General features: G+C 38.0%; 1 protein-coding gene across 1 annotated transcript in view; it reads right to left on the reverse strand.

Annotated features, from left to right (window-relative positions):
• AGL (amylo-alpha-1, 6-glucosidase, 4-alpha-glucanotransferase) overlaps positions 1-17822 on the reverse strand; it is a 53850-nt gene extending 36028 nt beyond the window's left edge. Inside the window, exons 1-11 of the mRNA XM_063298266.1 lie at positions 17610-17822; positions 16985-17131; positions 11502-11712; positions 9687-9853; positions 8913-9116; positions 6878-7059; positions 6220-6331; positions 4403-4523; positions 3808-3910; positions 3603-3700; positions 2150-2289 (exon numbers count right to left, since the gene is read on the reverse strand). Of these exons, the coding sequence (XP_063154336.1) occupies positions 2150-2289; positions 3603-3700; positions 3808-3910; positions 4403-4523; positions 6220-6331; positions 6878-7059; positions 8913-9116; positions 9687-9853; positions 11502-11712; positions 16985-17066 (1420 nt within the window). The 5' untranslated portion in view covers positions 17067-17131; positions 17610-17822. The remainder of the gene's footprint in view (positions 1-2149; positions 2290-3602; positions 3701-3807; positions 3911-4402; positions 4524-6219; positions 6332-6877; positions 7060-8912; positions 9117-9686; positions 9854-11501; positions 11713-16984; positions 17132-17609) is intronic.
• Between the last annotated feature and the right edge of the window lie 3665 nt (positions 17823-21487).

Here is a 21487-nt window from a genome sequence, read left to right on the forward strand (position 1 = left end):
TTTTAATTATTAAGACATCAGCTGGTCTCTTTTGTATGTACAGTGTAGCATCTTTTTCCATATTGTTCTTGTAGCCTGTCATTTTTAAATCCACTTTCAGATCAGTCTCAATCTTGTCAGGTAAAACTTGTTCCTTTTCCATAATATCTTTTAAACACAGTCTATCTATAATGGCAGACACTCTTAACATGAACTCCTGGGTCCCCTGCTCAAAAATATCCTTCAATATATCCAGTGTTAAAATATTTTGCTTCATTCTGTATTTGTAAGTTGAATTTAAGTGTTCCTCTCCTTTAATTATAATTGTTAGTTCCCTCTAATGCCCAACTTTTAAAGTCTTATCTTATTATGTTTTTTTTAAAAATTCAAAACAAAAGCATTTCCCACAGGAAGGATTCTTATAATTAATTCCAAAATCTTATTTCAAATTTATCTGGACCCTTAGTCCATTTGTAACTTTCTAAAATCAAAGTTTTAATCACCCTTTTGTTGTTTATTCAAAAAACATTTTTTTAAGTCCTTAAGCTTGTATTTAAACTTCTTTAAATACAACCCAATGTCCTTTTGAAGGCGCCAACTGTGGTTGAGCAAGATGGCTATTTCTTCATCTCCCAGAGCTCTAAACCTGCCAAAGACTGCTGTCTTGCAGTCTCCTCATGAGAAGCAACTGTTTGGAGCACTTGTGGGTGATCCCAAGTCCTCTCCTTGTCCAGAGAGGAATCCCAAACAGCTGGTCTACTTGCCGGCTCTTCATTCTGCCACAGTTGTCTTTAGTTTGCTATTTCTTACTTGGAAGTCATTATTAATTTAAATTTATTGACCACCCATCTCCAGTGGACTCTGGGCAGTGCACAAAACTAAAAGAGACATAAAAACAGCTGTCCTTATCTCTGGGGGAATGCTGTTCCAGAGGGTGGGGGCCGCAATAGAGAAGGCACACTTCCTTTTGGGTATCCAAAATCAACTTAACTGATATACAAATTACAAAAGATGTGGAATTAACTCAATTCTCGAAGTTTCTTTTGGAAATGATCCTTGAAAAATTGATACACACAAAAGAACACTATGTACTTAGGCCTTATTTAAATTTCATGCACTATTATTGTTTTTTTTATATCTCAACAGCAGATATTAAAATTCAACTGGTATCCTAAAGTTAAGATTTTCTTACATTCATTAGAAACTAGTTATGATGCTCCAGATGATCCTCTTACATTTAAATCTGGACAATTTATTTTTTACAGGAACATCTTCTCTTCAGTAAGAAAGACAATCGAAAGACAAGATGTTGCATGCCTCTTACTTCTCCTTTTCCTTGCCCACAAATGAAATCCTCAATCTATTTTTATTAAGAATTCACTATTAAACTTGGTTAAAATGATAACACTCCTAAATGTTTCATATGCTTATTTAACCTAAAATAATTTTAACCTTGACCCATTTTGACTATACAGTAATCCTGTTCATTCAACGTTTGATGGATTTATAGATGCCCTAAACTGGAAAAGTCTATTTCAAAATTAAATCTATAGTGCCTCTTACTGCTATCAGAAAGGTCACAGGTGGTTATTTATTGAATGTTAAGAGAAATATTTTCAAGAAAAGATCAGTTCAACACAGGAATTAGTTGGCAATCTGTAAGTATTTTGTTGCCATACTACCCAGGCTGAACAGCCATAAGTTACAGATGCCCCAACTGGATTTTCTGTATTGAGCAAGAAGTTGGACCAAATGCATAAAGGCCTTTTTCCTACTCTATGATTCCATATTTCTATATCTAAAATAAAGTTATTATGTATTAAGTGCCTTTTTTGGATTTTGCAACAGTACTAAATATGTAATCAGAATATCCGAAGTTAATAGGTGTATTTTATTTAAGACAATCTGGCAACCTGCTTTTTCTTGTATAGTTTCTTAAATTTTACTGGCACCATGATATAAATCATATATTTATATTAATTTAACTGCAATGCATTGTCATCTAAAAGTCTCTGAAATACCAGCCAAATGTACAGCAAGCAATATGAAGGGTAGAGATTAATCAATCATTGGCAGACACCATCTTTAGTTTAGACCATGGATGAAGGCTATTTGAAAAACTGTGTTTATTCAAGTAGTTCTGTTGCATTAACAAAGAAATATCACAAACCTGGTTCAGCAAAATTTTTCAGAGGATCATCTCCCATCACCCAACCATTATGGGCCATAAAATAACTTGCTTTGTCAGGCTGATGCATCATAACTTCCTCTTCGTCCAGGGTTAGTTCTTTAAATAGGTAAGTAAAGTACCTGCAACATGCAATAATTATCTTTCCAAGCAATGAATTGAATACTGGTAAATGACTAATAAATTTCTTCAAGAGGAATCATTACATGTATAATATTGCAATAATACACAAGTACAGTTTTTTCCCCTAACAGTACAGTAATGTTGATTTTTCTTTCTTCTAGCTCATACCTGAATTGTGGATATAGTTATCTACATCCTGATAGATACCATCTCACATACAATAGATCTAAATGGCTATTCTGTTATTGTACTTTAATTTTCAAAACTAAAAACACAGTATTACTATGTTGCTGTTAATTAATTAATTGTATAGGCTACCCAATTCTGTTTATGAGTTTAATTTCCCCTATGCATTCAAACATTTTTCTTTTACTGAAAGAACCAAAAATCATTAGTAACTACTCTTCAAGTAGGCTATCATCACAAGAAATGTTGAAAATATATGAAAATAATATTAAATAGTAATTTCAGAAGAACTTTAATTACATATATTTAAAAATGCACTACTGGACACTATCAATCCAGTTGAGTTGGCTGTCTACTTTTACCGGTATATCTTCAATATTTACAAAATGTGAATCATATCTTGATCACTGTCAACATCAAGAACTGAACTCTGACTTCACTGGTTATGTTTTAACAACTGCTGTATATTATCAGAAGTTGGAAATTCTAGTTAACGAAGACGAATCAGAATGTAAAACCAAGGTTTAAAGCTAAATTAAGATTATGGCTTGTTTTAAATCTGATAATCCTTGCTTCTCAGAAAATAAAGTATTGTTAATTGGAGAAATCTGGGTTTAACTGCTGCTTAAGGAGGAATAGACCTACTCTGTGGCTGCTCCTGCCCACTGGGAAGAAGCATTTCTCTGAAGTCCACATGGCCTCGAATCTGCTGTCTTTTCAATACATTTTGAAGACCTGGCTTTTTCAGCAAGCCCTGGTGCAGGGTGATTTGTGATGGCTTATGCTGTTCCATGATGTGGGTTTGTAATGCTTTCTGTTATTGCTTGTCTTTTTCCTTTTTGCTTCATTTTAAATCTGTACTCACCACATTGTTGTGTGCTACCTAGGGTTGCTATGGTGATTGAGATATTTTATAAATGGATTAAATAAATAAATGAATTGCACATATCCTTACATATCAAATATATACCCTAGGTAAAAAGAACCTCAATCTCTTTTATGTTTACAGCATAAATATATTATCAAAATTCCCTATTAAGGGAGCAGAAACAATTTTTATATATTATCATTCAGGAAACATGTATTTTAAAAATACATCTTATTTAAAATAAAGAAAATGCCATACCTTGTAACCAATGGAAATTTTCTAGTTATAGCACCAAGCTTAGGACCATGACCAGCCAGTCGTTCGTAGCTCACTGTTGCCAAAATACAGTTGACAGCCTAGAAGCCATTAAAAAGGTTAATACCATAAAGATTTACATGTTCAGCATAAATAAAGAACAAAGAGTATAAGCTGCAGTGTTCAAGTAACCCATGATTATTACAACCTGCTCCTGATGGTAATTTGTTTGTCTTAACTTTTCATCATTTAGCTCTTCAACTCTTTTGCGGAACCAGTTGCAACATTCTTCTACTGCAGCCGGTCTGTTGCTAAAAATCATAAATGAAAGAGGTGATCTTTAGAACAAATAAAAAACGTGAGTTTAATACATGTATATTCATAAGGAAACTGATTTGGCACAAAGACTGCCAGATAAATCCTTTTAAAGCTACTCAAGGCTAATAGTATATTTTTCTAAGTTTAACCACATTTTATATCAAGTATGCTTCTTAAGTGAAGCTATAGTCTTAAAGGTGTTTGCAATCTACAGAATATAATGCACTTTTTAAAAACCGTTTTTCCATTGAATATACACACACCAAGAACAGGCCAGAAGATGTGAATACTGAGTAACTCTAAATAGTTTCTATATAAGAACTGAAGCTTGAGGAGGAAGGCAACATGGGGGCAGCTTTACTATAGCAAGCTAATTATAATAGAAGCAATACATTTCTCAGTTTCCTCCTCATCTGCAAATGGTATAGTGACAATGTTTTGATCACCAAATGACAAATTTAATTTTGTCTTTTTAAAATATGTACCTGTGTGGTATGAAGGTATTCAGTGCAACATTCATATCTACAGTACAGCCAAGTCTTTTAAATTCAGGATCCTGAATGATTGCAAGATGTTGGTTGGGATCAGTTTTAACCTTTGAGCTACCTGTTACAGGAAATCTGTGATGAGTTTCAAGGCATTTATTGTTATTTATGACAGCATTTAGTTTTTCTGAAAGCTCAAATGCAGTCAGACATAGCTACAACCCAGGGGTTTAAGTACTGCTGCATAGGTACATTGTTCCTGACCTTCTGTAAGAATCACAATGGTACAACAGAAAGGCTAGTTTTCAGTTCTGTTAAAATATGCACATTTGGACACATTTTCAGAATACATGCTAGATTTATTTATTTATTTGTCAAATGTATATAGCTGCCCATCTCTATCCTCCCCAGAATAGACAAGGACAGAAAAAAAAAGAAATTTAATTTTTTTCCCCATGGCTAGAGGAGTTGAGGGACAAAATGAGTGACTTAGGCCTTCTAGGTGGATTACTGTAAAATCCAGTATAATTTCTGTTGTGTTAATATTATAAGGAATCACAGGAACAGGTTTCTATTTAATCCTTTAAAAGTTCCAAAATAGTCCCTGACTTCATCTACCCTTGGAGGGTAGCAAAGACTTGGTCTGGCCGTCAAGCCAAAAGATGAGCCGTTCTGTACCAGCGAACATAGATGTATTCTGATATCTATTTAGTTAAGAGTTGCCTCTTGAACCTTGAGCTTAACAGAAAAGTAACAATAATGTGCTCACAAAATCCATCTCCTTTTAATTTCTCAAGAAAACATTTCCAAATCCCACTCACAATCTTAGGGATACACTTGCGGTGAATTTTCCCTGCACTTCTTTTTTGATTGGGATGTAGAAACCTAACATTTGGGCCCACTTATGATTTTTACATAATTCAGGCACCAAGTAATAAACAATTCTCTAGTATCACAGATAAAGCATGATCTGGGTTTGTTAGAGGCTTATTTGTAAGTAAAGTCTACAGTTCTTAAATCTTTTAAAGATGATTTTACTAACTTATTTTAATTTTTTAATTTCATTTATGTATTATTCTGACTCACTAATCTTAACATTTTCCATTTAACTAAAAATATTATTTTTAGTTAAAATTCCTTGTGTGTACCTCTTTTATTTATTTTAATCCTCTTGGTCTGGCTTATAGATCTATAGTTATATTTGCTTCATGATTTGCTTTGTGCTGGTTAATGACCGTAATAAAGATTGATGATATCACAGATAAAGCCTTCCTTCTAAGTTCAGGATTCATCCAAACCCAACACAAACAGAGAAACCTAAATGTAAGGCTTCAAATAAGTATATTTTAGGATTTCTGTAGCATGAGCTAAAAAGGGAAGAATGATCTCTGGCTCTAATCCATTATGTAATTTATCATTTATTTTGCATTTAAACTTGGGAGAGAGGAAGAACCTACAAATATTTTTTCTTCATAAAGTCACAAAAGGTCAGGGGAGGTGGATTTTCCATTCATAATACAGTAACTTTAGTGTTCCTGTGATTCCTTATAACATTAACACAACAGAAATTATACTGGATTTTACAGTATTCCAACAGATAAATTTATTGCCAGGATGAAGGTCCCAGGGCTTTCAAATATTTCTTTTCACATTTTGTTTGTTAACCAAAATAACCATTCTTTGTCACGGGATAAGCGATTTCTGAAATTAAAAGAGTTTTATTTTATTTTATTTCTTTCCCTGGACTGCAAAAGTATTTTTCATACCATTGCTTCTTCACTGACTATACTGCAAGGAATATGAATTAATTTATTTACCTTTGGTTAAAAGAATTTTAAATTGCTGCACTGCTTTGTTAACATCAACTTGGAAGAATTCCCATAATTTTATCTTCGGAAAAATATCATCCCAAATTATTTTACGGATACACTGCAAAAATAAGAAGCATATCAAGTCATGAAATAAACAACATTTAGCATTTCAAACTGTTCACTATAAATATGTTGGTTCCAAAATTGTTCTGAAATATTTCTTTATGATATGACTTTGTTTTCCTTTCAGAAAACAAAGAACCAAAAAGTATTTTTGATATATTTAAAGCAACCTATCTCAGCAGAACTACAGTGGAAATGTTGTGATATATGATGCCTTGTGTTGCCATTTACTAAATAATAATAAATAATTCATGGCAAGCAGATTGCAATAAAATTAAATAAATATTTGTTTTACGAAAACATCCTGGAAACAATTTTAAAAGCACAAGTAAACTATTTAAAAGTACAACAGAAACCGGTACACAAACAATATATTAAAAATATCACAACTATCCTGGAGAAAGCAACTTGAAGGATGAAAAAGGAGATAAGGCAAGAAGCAAAATTAATTATTCCAGAATAGGACTACAGTAAAGTAAGCATAATAATTTATTTAATTCAGCAATGGCATGCACTATCAATAATTTTTGTATTTTCTTACATTCAAATGTTGGTCATTTTCAATAAGTGGTGGCATTCCTTTGTCACTGTACTTGCCACCAGCTGCTTTACAGGTGAAATGCCAAAGAGCTCGGTCCAAAAGCCAGGCTGGTTTCAAGTGAGGAGAATTTACAAGATTGTATCCACACTCTGGATGCTGAGTTATCCACTCACTGTTTGCAGCTTAGAAAGACAAGAAATACACAATTAGTAGCACACCTAGCTGGAAGATTTTAACTACTGTACTCTCTCCTTACGGTAACCATATTTTCTTGGAAAAAATAAAGGACAAACCTGAAAAGGGGGCAAATCTGAAAGAGGCTCAAAAGGATAAAAAAAATTAACTGTAGTTCAGTATTCCCTGACACCTCTGCTACCGTCAGATTAGCCTATTCCTGTCAAACTCTGAATTATGTGGTTTATTCTCAGCACATCCACAATTTTATGTTTCTATGCTACTGGCCCAAGCATGGTGAACAGGACCAACAAGAGTAGAGCTGGTTATTATTGCATCATCCCTGTTTGGGTATTAGTTGCTGTTGTTCATTCAGTCACTTTCTACTCTGTGACCCAGTAGTCATAATTTTGCCAGCTTTGCCTGTCAGCAACTGCTTCTTTGAGTTCCTGTAAGCTTAAGGTTGGTGTCATCAGTGATAGTACTCAGCAATCTTGTCTTCTGTCAGCCTCTTTTTCAATTGCTTTTGATTTTTCCAAGCACCAGGGTCTTCTTCAGTGACTCTTGCATTTGCACTATGTGTTCACAATATCTAAGCTTTAGTTTCATTATTACTATTTCCAGTGAGATCTGACTTTACTTCATTTGATACTGGTTTTTTTTTCTTCTTGCCATAGAAGATAATCTTAGCAATTTTCTCCAGCACCACAGCTCAAAGACGTTAATTCTTTTTCGTTCAGCCTTTTACAGCCATGTTGAAAGGTGAAAGGTCCCCTGTGCAAGCACCGAGTCATGTCTGACCCTTTGGGGGGATGCTGCTTTCACACCGTTTTCTTGGCAGACTGTAGTGGGGTGGTTTGCCATTGCCTTCCCCAGTCGTCACCTTCCCCAGCAAACTGGGTGCTCATTTTACCGACCTCGGAAGGATGGAAGGCTGAGTCGACCTGAGCCGGCTACCTGAGAGAGAATCCGGCTTCCGCTGGGATCAAACTCGGGTCGTGGGGAGAGGTTCAGTTGCAATACTGCCGCCTACCACTCTGCGCCACACGAGGCTCCTTTACAGCCATGTTACAAGTGGGTAAATCATGGCCTTAAGAGCACATACCTTTGTCGTTAGTGAGACATCTCTGCACTTTAATATGTTGTTACATTCTTTCTTCCAAGTAGCGTTTATGTCTCTTTCTTTTATGACTACAGTCTGTATGCCAATGAATTTCTGAGCCTGTTATGACTTCTAACTTCTCTGCCTATTTGCATTGGGTTGGTTTGCCTGTTTATATAACTTTTTTTGAGTATCAAGCAGCAGACTGGCTCTTGCATTCTCTCACATTCAACAAAAGATTCCCTAAATCTTCCTAACTTCCAACCCTCAAAACAGCATCATCAGCATATAGGAGACTGTGGCTGTTTCACCCAGCAATTTTAATTCCGACATGTATTTCTTCTTGTATTTCTCATAATGTTTAATTTAACGTAAATTTAAGTGATCGTTATATATAGATTTTAAATTAAAGCATCTAAAGGAAATCATGATTTAACTACAAGCTAAAGCTATTTTCAAATGTCTAAGCTCAAATATTGATAGGAATTTTTTTTCCTTCACTATCACCCTGGGTCCACTTCGAAAGAGAAAATTTAAATGTAAAATTACATAACTTTTGATTAACAGTGTCCTCATTCTTCAAACTAGGAAGTACAGTCAATGCCAAAGGGAACAGTCCTAACAATAATCATATAAATAAATCCATATGCCCATATAAACTGAAATAAATAGAACTTGGACACATGAAAATGATTACATGATGGCAGCCCCTTTGCAAATCAGCAACAAGGATGATAAATATAATGAAAATAAGCATACCAGTGTGATTGTAGACTACATCTGTAATGCAAAGCATATTCCATTCATTTTTCATTTTTTCCACTAGTTTTCCAATCTCATTCCAAGAACATTTTTTACTGGAGGTTGAAAAATCAGGATTAATTTCCAGCTGATCAGCCAGTGAGTAACATGATCTAGACAGACCAAGTTTCTGCACTGGGGTGACGTGAATCATGTTATAACCTATAAAATAATAATAATGAACTATATAAACACATGCTTCCCACTTTCAAGTGTATAAGAGGACAGACATTACAAACTAGGTAGTACTTATGATCTGAAGCTATAATGCAAAAAATATGGTTAAACCAGGCAGGCCTGAGGATACTCCATTCTAACATCAGAGATCGCCTGGGAATGTTTAGTGTATGTCAGCCTCGCTAGCAGATCAGACCAGTGATCAACTCCACAGAAAGGCTAAGACTACTTTTATTGAAAATGGCTGTAACAATAGAATCTTGCAAGTCTGATTGTGCTGTACCTCCTCCCCTTCTTACATGAATTATAGAGAAGTGTCTGTATGAGCTGCTTCCACATACTTTCTGCTTGTTTGGGACTTAAGTTATGCTTTTCCCCTTGTCACTTTGGTAATGGATCTCACCTATCTCCATCAAGGTCATTTTCAAGATGGTATATAAATATAACGAATTAATGTCACAGTCCAAAAGGTAGAAATATACAAGTGACTGTCTAAAGTAGTATATGCTTTATATCTCAGGTCAAAATTTGACTTGGAGTAAATGTGGTTATTACCAGATTCTTTTGCAACTTTAAGACGATCCTCCCATCCATCAAATGGTCCCAGACACTTGGCTAGGAATGTCTGGAGTATAACACAATCCAAGGGCAATACATGATTGTCAGTACCAACACGTAAAATCGGATCCACAACTAGATAACCTCCACCACCTTTCTGACTTCTGGAATAAAAGACACATTACTGATTTTATATCAATACAGAGGAAACAGACATTAGCATCACTCACTATTATCACTAAGACTTACCCAGAATTTGTTTAGCCTTATTATTCAAAAATGCAATTCAGTTCTTTAATCTTCCAGCTCACAGACCATAACATAAGTGATTCAAGAAAACATACTTAATCATTTGGAATAATGCAAAAATAAAGTCAGACACAAAACAACCTAGATTCGAGGAATATTTTTACTTTGCTCAAGTGGTCTCAGCAAATGTAAAATACCAATTATATTATTGTCCTTTATAAAATATTTTCAATCCTTTCAAACCTAAAAGCTTTCACTTTAAAAGAATAGCACTGTAATGCCTTGGCATCAGAGTAGAATCCCCTTTGAACGTAAAATTGTCTGCATCAAAGACCTGCAATATTTTAAGGGCTGAGGGCTGCACTTTGGCTTTGAGTAGTGTGCCAGGCACTGCACTTCTCAAGTGGTAGAAGAGGCTACAGCAAGAATGTTGCAGACATTTAAATTACTTGGTATTTTCTTCACATTAAAAACTATACTTGGATAACGTCTGAAAGTCTCTGAAGCCCTGGGACTTAGGCTTCACTCCTCTGATAAACTTTCCACTGCTAAAGAAGCTGGAGACAATACCGAACTGTGAGAAATGCAGGTTAGCAAGATGTCCACGTTTTACAAAAAACACAGGATTTTACCCCAAGACCATATTCAAATTTATCTTTGGTTTTTCTGATAATGTAAGAATCTTTAGCTTCTTGACTTTCTATTAGATTTGTTGTTTGGGTTTAGCACTTCAAACACTCTAACCTGCTTCATATACTTCTCTCTTGAGAATCACTAAGGCAGCAAATGTATAGTTGCGTATCTGGGAGGAAGCCCCAGTGATTCAGTGTGAATTATTTTCGAGTAGACAAATGAAATGCAAAAGACAGGTCGCTATTGCCCCTATTTATGGCAGTTAATACTGGGCTATGTTTCAACCCTTGAGGTAGTCCAGACAAGAAGCACCAACCATGAGGACTAACACTACTTTTAATGTAAGGTTACAGTAAGAGACTTGCAAAAGTCTGAACATACATCTCTCCCTGCTCGCCTTTACAGCCCAAGAAACTAGGGAGGATCCCTTCTGAGACATTTGCCACACCCCCATTGCTTCTGCGGGCTAAGCTGCCCCTTATCCAACCATTGCTTAGTCTGCTGTGCTGTGCTGCTGCTCCTCCTGTCTCTCAAGGACATTCTCAAAGACCATTACACTACGATTCACTTTCCTGAGCAGAAAATAAGTACACGTTTTCATTAATACCTGACGGGCACCCTACATAGCAAAGCAAATACATGTAGTAACTTCATTGGAATGAAAATGTCAAGTTCTATGGGCGAGGAACTGTGTAAAACAGTCTGAGATATAGACTGGGTCTTCATGGAGTGCTCTCTTCATGTATTTCCTTAGGCGAACCTGACATATCTGGAGACTCTCAGACACAGGCAGGCTGCCTTTGGTATATGGCCGATTGCACAGCTACCCAAAAGGCCTATCAACTGGATAAGGACAAGTTTAACATCCCTGTCCCCACAGAACAGACACTGCTTTTGCTCTCTCTCCCACAATTTCTAGCATTTGCTTACTCATGAGTGAAGTAATATTGATATGATCCAGAAATCTGAAGATCTAATTTACAGTATTTGTCAGAATCATCTTCTTTTCCTGTTGGGTTGTGCCAGGTTAGGCATCTGAACTTGTGACGGTCAAACAATTCTCCAGCAGCTGGGTAGTTAGTATACACTGTAACATGCTTGCCTTGCAAAGTAGGGCCCAAGCGGAATTGCAGCTCATAACCTAAAGAAAGCAAGACAGACATTTATTAGAAAAAACTTACCTTGGATCCCTGTCACGAGGCTGGGCCAACCTGGGTTTAGTGCCACATTTACATCCCCGCAATGCTGTGCAAATACCCGGGGGCTCTGTAATTTGAACTGGAACTTTTGGCTTAGCACCTACTCCAAATAAACATGTTTGGTCCCTTGGATTCCCTCACCTTGGCTGCCAGCCAAGGTGCCGACACCCCAATCTTTTGTAGCAATCTGAGGGGCATCTGCCATTCCCCGTACAATTCTCCCCCTTTCCCTCGTCCCCCCAACAGCAAAAGGGAACAATGGATGGCAAGGGGCAGCTTGCTTGCAAGAGGACCCAATTTTGCATCCCCCCCCATTAGCCAGTTAGATGCCCTTCCTCATCTTTCCCAACACCAGAAAACAGTGATGAAAAATTTGTGTGGAAGTGCCCCTTCCTCTTGCTCTCTTATTCAGCAAATCTTTCTGATTTGCTTTGCGAGGTGGGAAGGTTTTTATGTACTCATAAAAATTCCTAATAGTAAGATCTTTGGAACGGTCCACGTATGGAGGTGGTGGGTTCTCCATCTCAGGAAGTTTTTAAGAGAGGATGGCCAGCCACCTCTCATGGTGGGTTTAAATGGTTTTCCTGCACAGTGCAGAGGACTGAAGAAGAACCTTGTGGTTTTCTACAATTCTGTGATTCATGGTTATGAATGGGAAGTGTTATTTTTAAACTGGACATTTCCTTCAAGACCTGATGGGTAGAAACATAGTATAGAAATCCTTTTAAGCATCAGACCACCTACACACACACACACACACACAACCTGAATATTCTTGTTAATATTAATCCTAGATATTTGAACAGAACTAAAGACATTCTATATGTAATGTTAAAAGTGTCATACTAATCACTTACGAGGAATATTAACATGAAGCAGAAAGAAACAAAACGATTTTTTAAAAATAGGATATATTTTAAAAATAAGATATAAGTATATTTGGCCAATGGATAATTGCTGGTCTGGTTACCATGATGTAGTCAGTTTATGCAGCCGCATGAAAAGTGGCATAGACTAAATTTATACCCAATTCTGTCTCAATGAGCACTTGAAGTATGTCCTGTAACAAAAACTAATATGAAGCTCCAATAATTACATATACATATCAATGATGTTTGTCATGCAAATGAGTATCTTCATGCTTGCTGAGGATAATTTCAGGAGCAAAGAATCCAACAAGAGTGTAAAATTTTCCATTCAAACACCTCAGGTTCATCTAGTTACCAATATAAACTTTAGATATGTTAAAGTTAATGTCAGTGGATGCTGAGTTATGAATGTGTCATTGTGAAAATAAAAATTGATGTTGACGTGATGAGCTACTGATAACCAAGGGCTAGCTTTACAAGTAATAAGAAAACATGATAACATTTCCATATAAACTGCAGATTTACATAATCCTCTTTTTAAAAAAAATTCTACATAGTCCCAGACATTAGTAAACCATGGTTTCTATGATATATATGTATGTACTGTATAGGTATATGTATATATATCCTGCTAATGTTGTAGACTACCTTGTGAGGCAAAACACTCTAAAATGTGTATTAACCAACTATTAAATAAATACACTTAAAGATCGAAATATATTCCATGATCAATACACCTTTCTGTACAGTATATCCAAATCAGTACAGATACAAAAAGGGAACAATTTGTAACTCCAGTATTTTAAAATAAAATGTGTCTTGGCTCAGCAGATTGAACTTGCATAAAGAATCAAAAGATATGAACATTATTTTCTTTGAATACATATGACCTCATTCAATATCATAAAAAATAAATCAGGAAGCAGCACACAAGTAACGTTAAGTCTAATCCTAAAGAATTCCATTTTTTATAAGTCTTACATTTGGTCATTTATGCTTTTGCTAGAGTTTGAAAGGTCTGTATTTATGGCATCTGCTAAAGATAGACTAGACTACAAATATATTTGCACAATAACTTATTTCCCACAACCTGTGTGGATTTAAAGACTGCACTACTCAAATTAGCTACATATCTTTCATTACTTCTTTCTGCCAGGAAGCAATAATTTTGTACATGTGACAATAATAATAATATCATCATAATCATTCAGGATCACAGAATAACAGCAGATTCCTAATTTTATAAACAAAATGCATTTGTTTTGAGAGTTCAAATCTGATTTCAGGAAATAAGATTTACACATACACCTGTTGTTGTTGTTTATTCGTTTAGTCGCTTCCGACTCTTCGTAACTTCATGGACCAGCCCACGCCAGAGCTTCCTGTTGGTCATCAACACCACCAGCTCCCCCTGGGACAAGTCCGTCACCTCTAGAATATCATCCATCCATCTTGCCCTTGGTCGGCCCCTCTTCCTTTTGCCCTCCACTCTCCCTAGCATCAGCACCTACTCCAGGGTGTCTTGTCTTCTCATTATGTGGCCAAAGTATTTCAGGATTATGGTACACTGCTTTATAAAACTGGAGGTGTGAAGAATACCTGATTATGTGAAGCTGAGTAATGACATTTTGCTAATCACAACTACAAATCCTATGGAGACTTTGTTTTGCCTTTAATATCCTTATCTCTTCTAGCTAACCTCTGGAATTTTGCATTTAATTGGGCATATCTCCCCCTATCGCTGTTGCCTTTTGCTTTCCTTCTTTCTTGAGCTACTTCTAGTGTCTCAGCAGACAGCCATTTTGCCTTCTTGGTTTTCTCTTTCTTTGGCATGTATTTTGTTGCTGCCTCCTGAACAATGTTGCGAACTTCTGTCCAGAGTTCTTCCGGGACCCTATCTACTAAGTCCAGTCCCTTAAATCGATTCTTCACCTCTACTTCATATTCCTTAGGAATATTAGTGAGCTCATATCTAGCTGATCTGTGGGTCTTCCCTAATCTCTCTAGTCTGATCCTAAATTGTGCAATAAGAAGTTTGTGATCGGAACTACAGTCAGCTCCAGGTCTTGTTTTTACTGACTGTATAGATGTCCGCCACCTTTGGCTGCAAAGCATGTAGTCAATCTGATTTCGGTGTTGTCCATCTGGTGAAGTCCATGTATAAAGCCGTCTCTTTGTGCTGGAAGAGAGTGTTTGTTATGCAGAGTGAGTTGTCTTGGCAAAGTTCTATCAGCCTATGTCCTGCTTCGTTTTGTTCTCCCAGGCCATGCTTATCTGTAATTCCAGGTGTCATTTGACTGCCCACCTTAGCATTCCAGTCTCCCGTGATGAAAATAACATCCCTTTTAGGCGTGTCGTCCAGTAGGTGCTGCAGATCCTCATAGAACTGCTCTACTTCAGCTTCTTCAGCATCTGTGGTTGGGGCGTATATTTGGATCACTGTGATGTTAGATGGCTTGCCCTGAATTCGAATTGAGATCATTCTATCGTTTTTTGGATTGTATCCAAGCACTGCTTTAGCCACTTGACTATTAATTATGAAGGCTACGCCATTTCTTCTGTGGTCCTCTTGTCCACAGTAGTAGATCTGGTGGTCATTTGATGTGAAGTGGCCCATTCCAGTCCATTTCAGTTCACTGACGCCCAAAACGTCTAGCTTTAATCTTGACATCTCACCAATAACCACATCCAATTTGCCCTGGCTCATAGATCTTACATTCCAGGTTCCAATGATGTGTTGATCCTTAGAACATCGGATTCGCCGTTCACCACCAGCACCGTCAGCCGCTAGCCGTCCTTTCGGCTTTGAGCTAGCTGCGTCATCACGTCTGGGGCTAGTTGAACTCATCCTCTGTTCCTCCCCAGTAGCATTTTGACCATCTTCGGACCTGAGGGTCTCATCTTCCAATGGTATACTGACATATCTCTGGTTGTACTGATCCATTTAGTTTGTACTGATCCACATACACCTAAGTGTTATAATTTCTTATGTTTCCATCTATAGGAGTTACCGCAGATAGAATCAATCACAGATTCCAGTCACAGAAAGTAAATGCATTAAGAGTCATTTAATATGTTGCTGAGGAAGCATAAGTGGCTCAAAAACTGTAGGTTTTTTTAGTCAGTAATCACTGAAATATAATTTTTAGCAACTTTCTTGCCCACAAATAGAAGAAACATGAATGTTTTATTTTGGATATGATGACAGATTTTATAGATGCACTGGAGCCATTTTCCTGCAAATAGCTCCTGTACACTTGGAATAACATTCAAAGCAATCCAACTATGTGGGTGAAGTTCAGCTTCATCGGCTGCACCATGAAATCAGTCTCTCTCTTTTGGAGAGCTGCCAATGTGGCTCAAGTAGAGTTAGGATAACATTTGAAACTGGCTCCATATTGGGGAATAGAGTTTAAGCATATTATGGCTTTTCATTGTAACATACATCCAAAGTTGCCTTTTCTTTTATTCCTTGCATCTTTTTTTAAAACTAATTTTATTTGTAATGAGCTTTAATGGAACTCCCAAGTAATAGGCCATAATTCTTCCTGTTACTCTAAAAGGGGCTATTTGAAATTAACTTCTTATACTAACAACGGCAACCTTACAAGCCAAATACTTGCCCCAAACGTTTTGAAGATAATATATTCAGGAACAGAACGTTCTTCCTGCTGTAGAAGATGGCCCATCAATCTTAAAATCATTTACTTGGAAGGAAGCCCTTAGATTGCTTAGTATCTTAGCATAAGTATCTGCAAACGTATGACAGATTTATTATTGAAGCCTAACGGCTCAGCAAAATGAATGACTCTGCAATAACTGGAAGCTTTAGAAAGCAGACATTTTCTGTCAGTGAATTTACTTTGCAATGCCACATCTGCTACCTTCAATGAGGCAACCAGTACTTAATTTATTATATGATCATTGTTTGAAAAGGAAGACTATCTCATCGAATTCACCTGATCTTATTTTCTAGTATGCATGCTTCATGCATTATGCAGCTGGCCAAAGTTTCCTCTCTTACAATAGTTCCACTCATTATGTCTCAACAAGTGGTGGCACCACTTTCTCTTCCTTGAAATCCTTCCTCAAAAGGCATCTTTTTCACAAGATCTTACTTAACCTCTTACATGTAGATGCAGTTTATTTTCTCAGCCTCTCCAAGTAACAAAATGCAGGCTTCTAAGCTGTTCATGGTGGGATCCTTCTAAAGCATTCTGTGCAGAGAGCATACATCAACTGAGATATGTCAACTGTTTGAGTTTCCTATTGCAAAAAAAGAAAATAGGATCCCAGTAATCTTGCTCAACAAAAAGAGAACATGCAGGAAGCTATTGGTACTGACCTTGTTCAAGGCGGAACAGGGTTTTGTCCAGCTTCTCCATATCGTTGAGAAGAAGTACCCGGGTGTGCTTACCATGGCTCATCTTTCCTGCCCGGACTTTTCCACCCTTGTAGGCAGCAATTAACTTCAGAAAGATAGAAGTGACCCCTAACAGGCAGAAGAAACAGACACACAAACCAAAGGTTAAATACATAGGGAGATGTTTTAGCCCCAGGCGGAGAAGAGAAAAGAGCCACGGGTCACGTTGGGAGTCTTCCTGAGAGTCGCGGTGACAGATACACACTTACATTTTTTCCGTCCTCAGTCCAAAGAAAACAAGTTGGCAACAGCTGAAGAAGGACGGCGGAGGGGAGGGAAAGGGGGGACGCTTAGGGGAGCTCAAACTTTCTCCTTAAGCAACTTTATCGCGGCTGCAGGCGAGACCGCAGAACACGGCGGGTCTGCAGCCCGAACCCTGGGAGAGGGCGCTATCCATTGGGGCCGGCGGGGCTGGCGCCTGTCACTCTCCGCCTGAACAATGCGACCTGTCCTGGCGCCAGGGTACAACCCAGCTCCCTCTCCTCTCGCCCCCATTATCCCCGACTGCTGTTGTCTATAAATACAGGGCCGCCCTTTACTCACTCACCCTGGGACGCTGCAGCGAGCAAAGGCGGCTTGGGATTGACACAGAAGCAAAGTCAGGCCTAGGCGGGAGGGCTCCAGAGAGAAGGAAAGCACAGAACTATAGACGGGAAGAGGTTCAAATCTGCGCAGAGAAGAACTGAATTGGACAAACGAGAGCTCCGCCTGAAGGGTTTGCAGGAAGAAAGCGCCTTGAGGCGCAGGCCCGGTAAAGCCTCTTCGGCTCCCTCCTCCTCCGACAGGCTGCGCGACGCTGCGGCCGGAGACGCGAGAGCCGCCGCCGCCGCCGCCGCCGCCGCCGCAGAAGCGAAAAGTAGAGTAGAGGGGGAGTGAAGGCAGAGGCAGGTTGCCAAGGTCGGCTCAAGCAAGGCGCCGCAGGCGAGGGAAATTGCGAGCCGAAAGGACGTGTTGCCGGGAAGAAGTTGCACAATGCATGGCATTAGAGGAGTGCATTTGCTTTCGCTTTGGAACACAACATTTTAACGATTGACAGCGGCACCTCAGCAAAAGCACGTCTCTTTCCATTACAGTTATGACACGTATATTCTCGAACTGAACCAGCGTCAGAGTCGCGAACCCTTGCGACTTTGGAGAGGACCGAGCTATAATTTTTCCCCGGTGCCAATAGACTGGCCCCTTGGTAGGAATGCTGGGAGTTGTAGTTCGTCGACATCGGGAGGACTATTGTACAGGGTGCCCTGTTGAAATAATGAGTGACTTCGGTGCTTGTGCTAAGCCATCACGTTATTTGTTTTTTTATGCTATAAACCTGGCCATTGTGGTTTTTTGCCAATGTTTATAATCTTAACATTGCATGAACCCAGCCAGTTGTGGTTTATTCAGTAAACACAGCACCTCAGAGTAATTGCAATGCAGCTCCCTTAATAAGAATCACACAATCTCTAATGGGGGTCAGACTGCTCATCAGGAGAGAAATTAGCTCTGAGCATCAGACATGATGTAGAGCTGTGTTTCTCAAATCTGGCAACTTTAGATGTGTGGACTTCAACTCCCAGAATTCCCCAGACAGCCATATTGGCTGGCAAATTCTGGGAGTTGAGGTCCACACATCTTAAAGTTGCCAAGACTGAGAAACACTGATGTAGCCGAATACTCAGCAGAACACGTTCAACTCTCTCAATCTCCACATCTAAATACACACATAGACATTCCTGATAAGAGATGTCATTACATCCCTTTCAGAGGATACTAGATTTAAAACCTTCATCTTATCCTAAGTTGGGAAGTAACCAACCAAACAACCCTGGTAATCATTTTTTTTTCCTACTTAAAATACATTTTGGCAATTTTCCAAAATGTTTCATTGGCAAAACTTACCTATGCCCTATAAAGCACAAGAGAGTGAAATTCCAGCCATTTATTTTTTGAACACTTGGAAAGAAGAAACTGTGATACAGAAACACACATTCACACAAAAGAATACTAAAGGGACAGTTTGCTATTACTGTAACTATCATCCTTGAAATCCAGAATGTTATTGTTTAAAAGGTAAATATAAATATAAGTAATGCTACCACCTAACTTTAATGTTTGAATTGCTACCTATGTCTTTGTGTGTGTGTGAGTGTGTGTGTGCATATGCTACAACTTCTCCTGACACCTTGGTAATGCTTACAGCAACTTTATAAAACAAAAATTATTCACAAGTTTCTCTGAATGGCGTAGTGGCTGCTGTGGTATTAGTAAAAGCAGCTTTGGAAAGGTTTTCCACATGGACTAGAAATTATGCATGACAATTGCATAACAGAGTAGAACTACTCCACATATGAAGTCTTCCACAAAATGAATGAGGCTACAGCTCTGTGTGCATACAGAATGTGGCTGCTGTTCAGTTTGTGTTTGCATTTTGCTTATCTGAATCAGTCTAGATCACCCTTCCCCAATCTAGTGCTTCAAGACAATGCTACAGCTCCCAGGATCCCTTCCATCCCATTTTATAGACCTCACACACTTGGGGGGCAACCATTTGGGGACAGTCTTCCTGAATGGGAAGCTTGCCTAAATACAAATACACAATGAAATTATTTGCACCATGAAAAACAAAGTCCTGTGCTAATTTACAAATGAACATCTTAATGATCTTGGAATGCCCTCCCCACCTTGACAACAATGAGAAAGGCAATGGCTAATGCAGGGTTTTTCAAACTGTGTTCTGTGGAATGGTAGAATTCCATGTGATGGGTTCCGTTGAAGGCAAATGTAAGAAGAAATCATTCACTAGAACATAGCCACTTTTCTATCACTAGAACTTTGCCTTTTGATCAGGGGTTCTGGGATATATTTTTTTTTAACCAGCAGCTTCCATGGCCTGGAAAGGTTTGAAAACCCCTGAGCAAATGCAGTGATTGATTTTCCTTTGGCTGAGAGGACACTGATTAAAAAAAGAAAAATCAGGAGGAACCATAACAACAGCCTAAACAGAACTGCATGTATCTCAAGTATTAAATGCGCTCAGAGAATATTGGAGGAAAAAACAGCAGGAGAGAAACAATAGAATATCATGGAGGAAAACCTGGCTAGATAACAAATCCTGAACTGCAATATTGGCTTACTTCACAGCGCAGGTCCAGCATAGTGTTTTGGTTAGAATATTTAAAGCCAGGTTCATATCCCTACACATCCATTTCGGTTAATCATTCTTTCTCCATCTCAGCCTAACCTAACCCACAGGATTTCTGTAAGAATGAAAGTGGGGCTAGGGAAGACCTTGTAAGGCAGCTTTTGATCCTGGAGGAAAAGTAGAAAACAATTCAAGATAGAATTGAAGACATTTATTCTGAATAGTCAGCAAACTGAAAGCATTCTTGAGAATTAGATTTTACCTAACTGAAATTAATGGACTGGGGGACTTTTAGGTCTCCAAACTTATTTTTGCAATGCATCTGTTAATTTTAATATTGCTGCAGTAGTTACTGTCACAGGAGTTGGGCCAAAATGTTGTTCAATTTCTTGTATATGAATATATTTTTCTTCAATGCTTTTGCGACTTCTGAGTTTTGCATCCTTGCTTCCTAATACTTTAGCCACCACTGTAAGACAAGCAGGCCAGCAGCTTACAGAAATATATTTAACTATGCGCCTCAGAAAAGGTCAGGCCAGCAGTAAATGAAGGTCAGTCTATTTTCAACGGTCACAACTGTAAAAAACACACTCACATAGAGAGATTCTCAGATTACAGGGGTGAGCTGGATTTTCAGGAGTGTCATAAGGTGGCACAAATATGACAGCGAATCCAGAACACTGAGGATAAGACATGACATTTTAATTGGCCCTGCATGTTTACTAACATTGAACAGAATGCCTCAAATACGAAGTGAGTACCTTTATAAGACAAGGCCAATTTACTCCTGTGGAAAAGGTGGCAGGTTAGATTCCTCAGAGTTTTCAGGTTTAATGCCTGAAATGCCTGGAGGACCGGGATTTTTGATCCCACCCCAGTGTGATTTTACTTCTGCAAAATTATAATAAGAATTTTTCTACTCACAAAGAATGACTATTAGCACACCAAATTGGTTCACATTTATTTATTAAAATTATTCAATATTCCTTAATTAAAAGACTGCGATGATTGGAAAGTGGGCCTGGGCCTGGAAGAATACTGTTTAGCTCATTCTCTCCCTGAACATAAGTCATAGGCTGATCATGGCTGCAATGAGTATTTGCAGCAAAGACATGGAACTGTGTATCATGGATTATAATGCTCTGCAAAGTGTTTTAGATGTGAGTTGTTTTGAGATTTTAATCCCTGGTTTTGAATGGGAAATATTCTGTCTCAAGCTTGAAACACTTCCAAAATGATTTAAAAATCCCATTTTGCCCTAGCAAAGGTGGTTCAGATTCAAAACATTTTGCACACCCCTA

This window comes from Candoia aspera, chromosome 3 (assembly GCF_035149785.1).
Source record: "Candoia aspera isolate rCanAsp1 chromosome 3, rCanAsp1.hap2, whole genome shotgun sequence".
Taxonomy (NCBI): Eukaryota; Metazoa; Chordata; class Lepidosauria; order Squamata; family Boidae; genus Candoia; species Candoia aspera.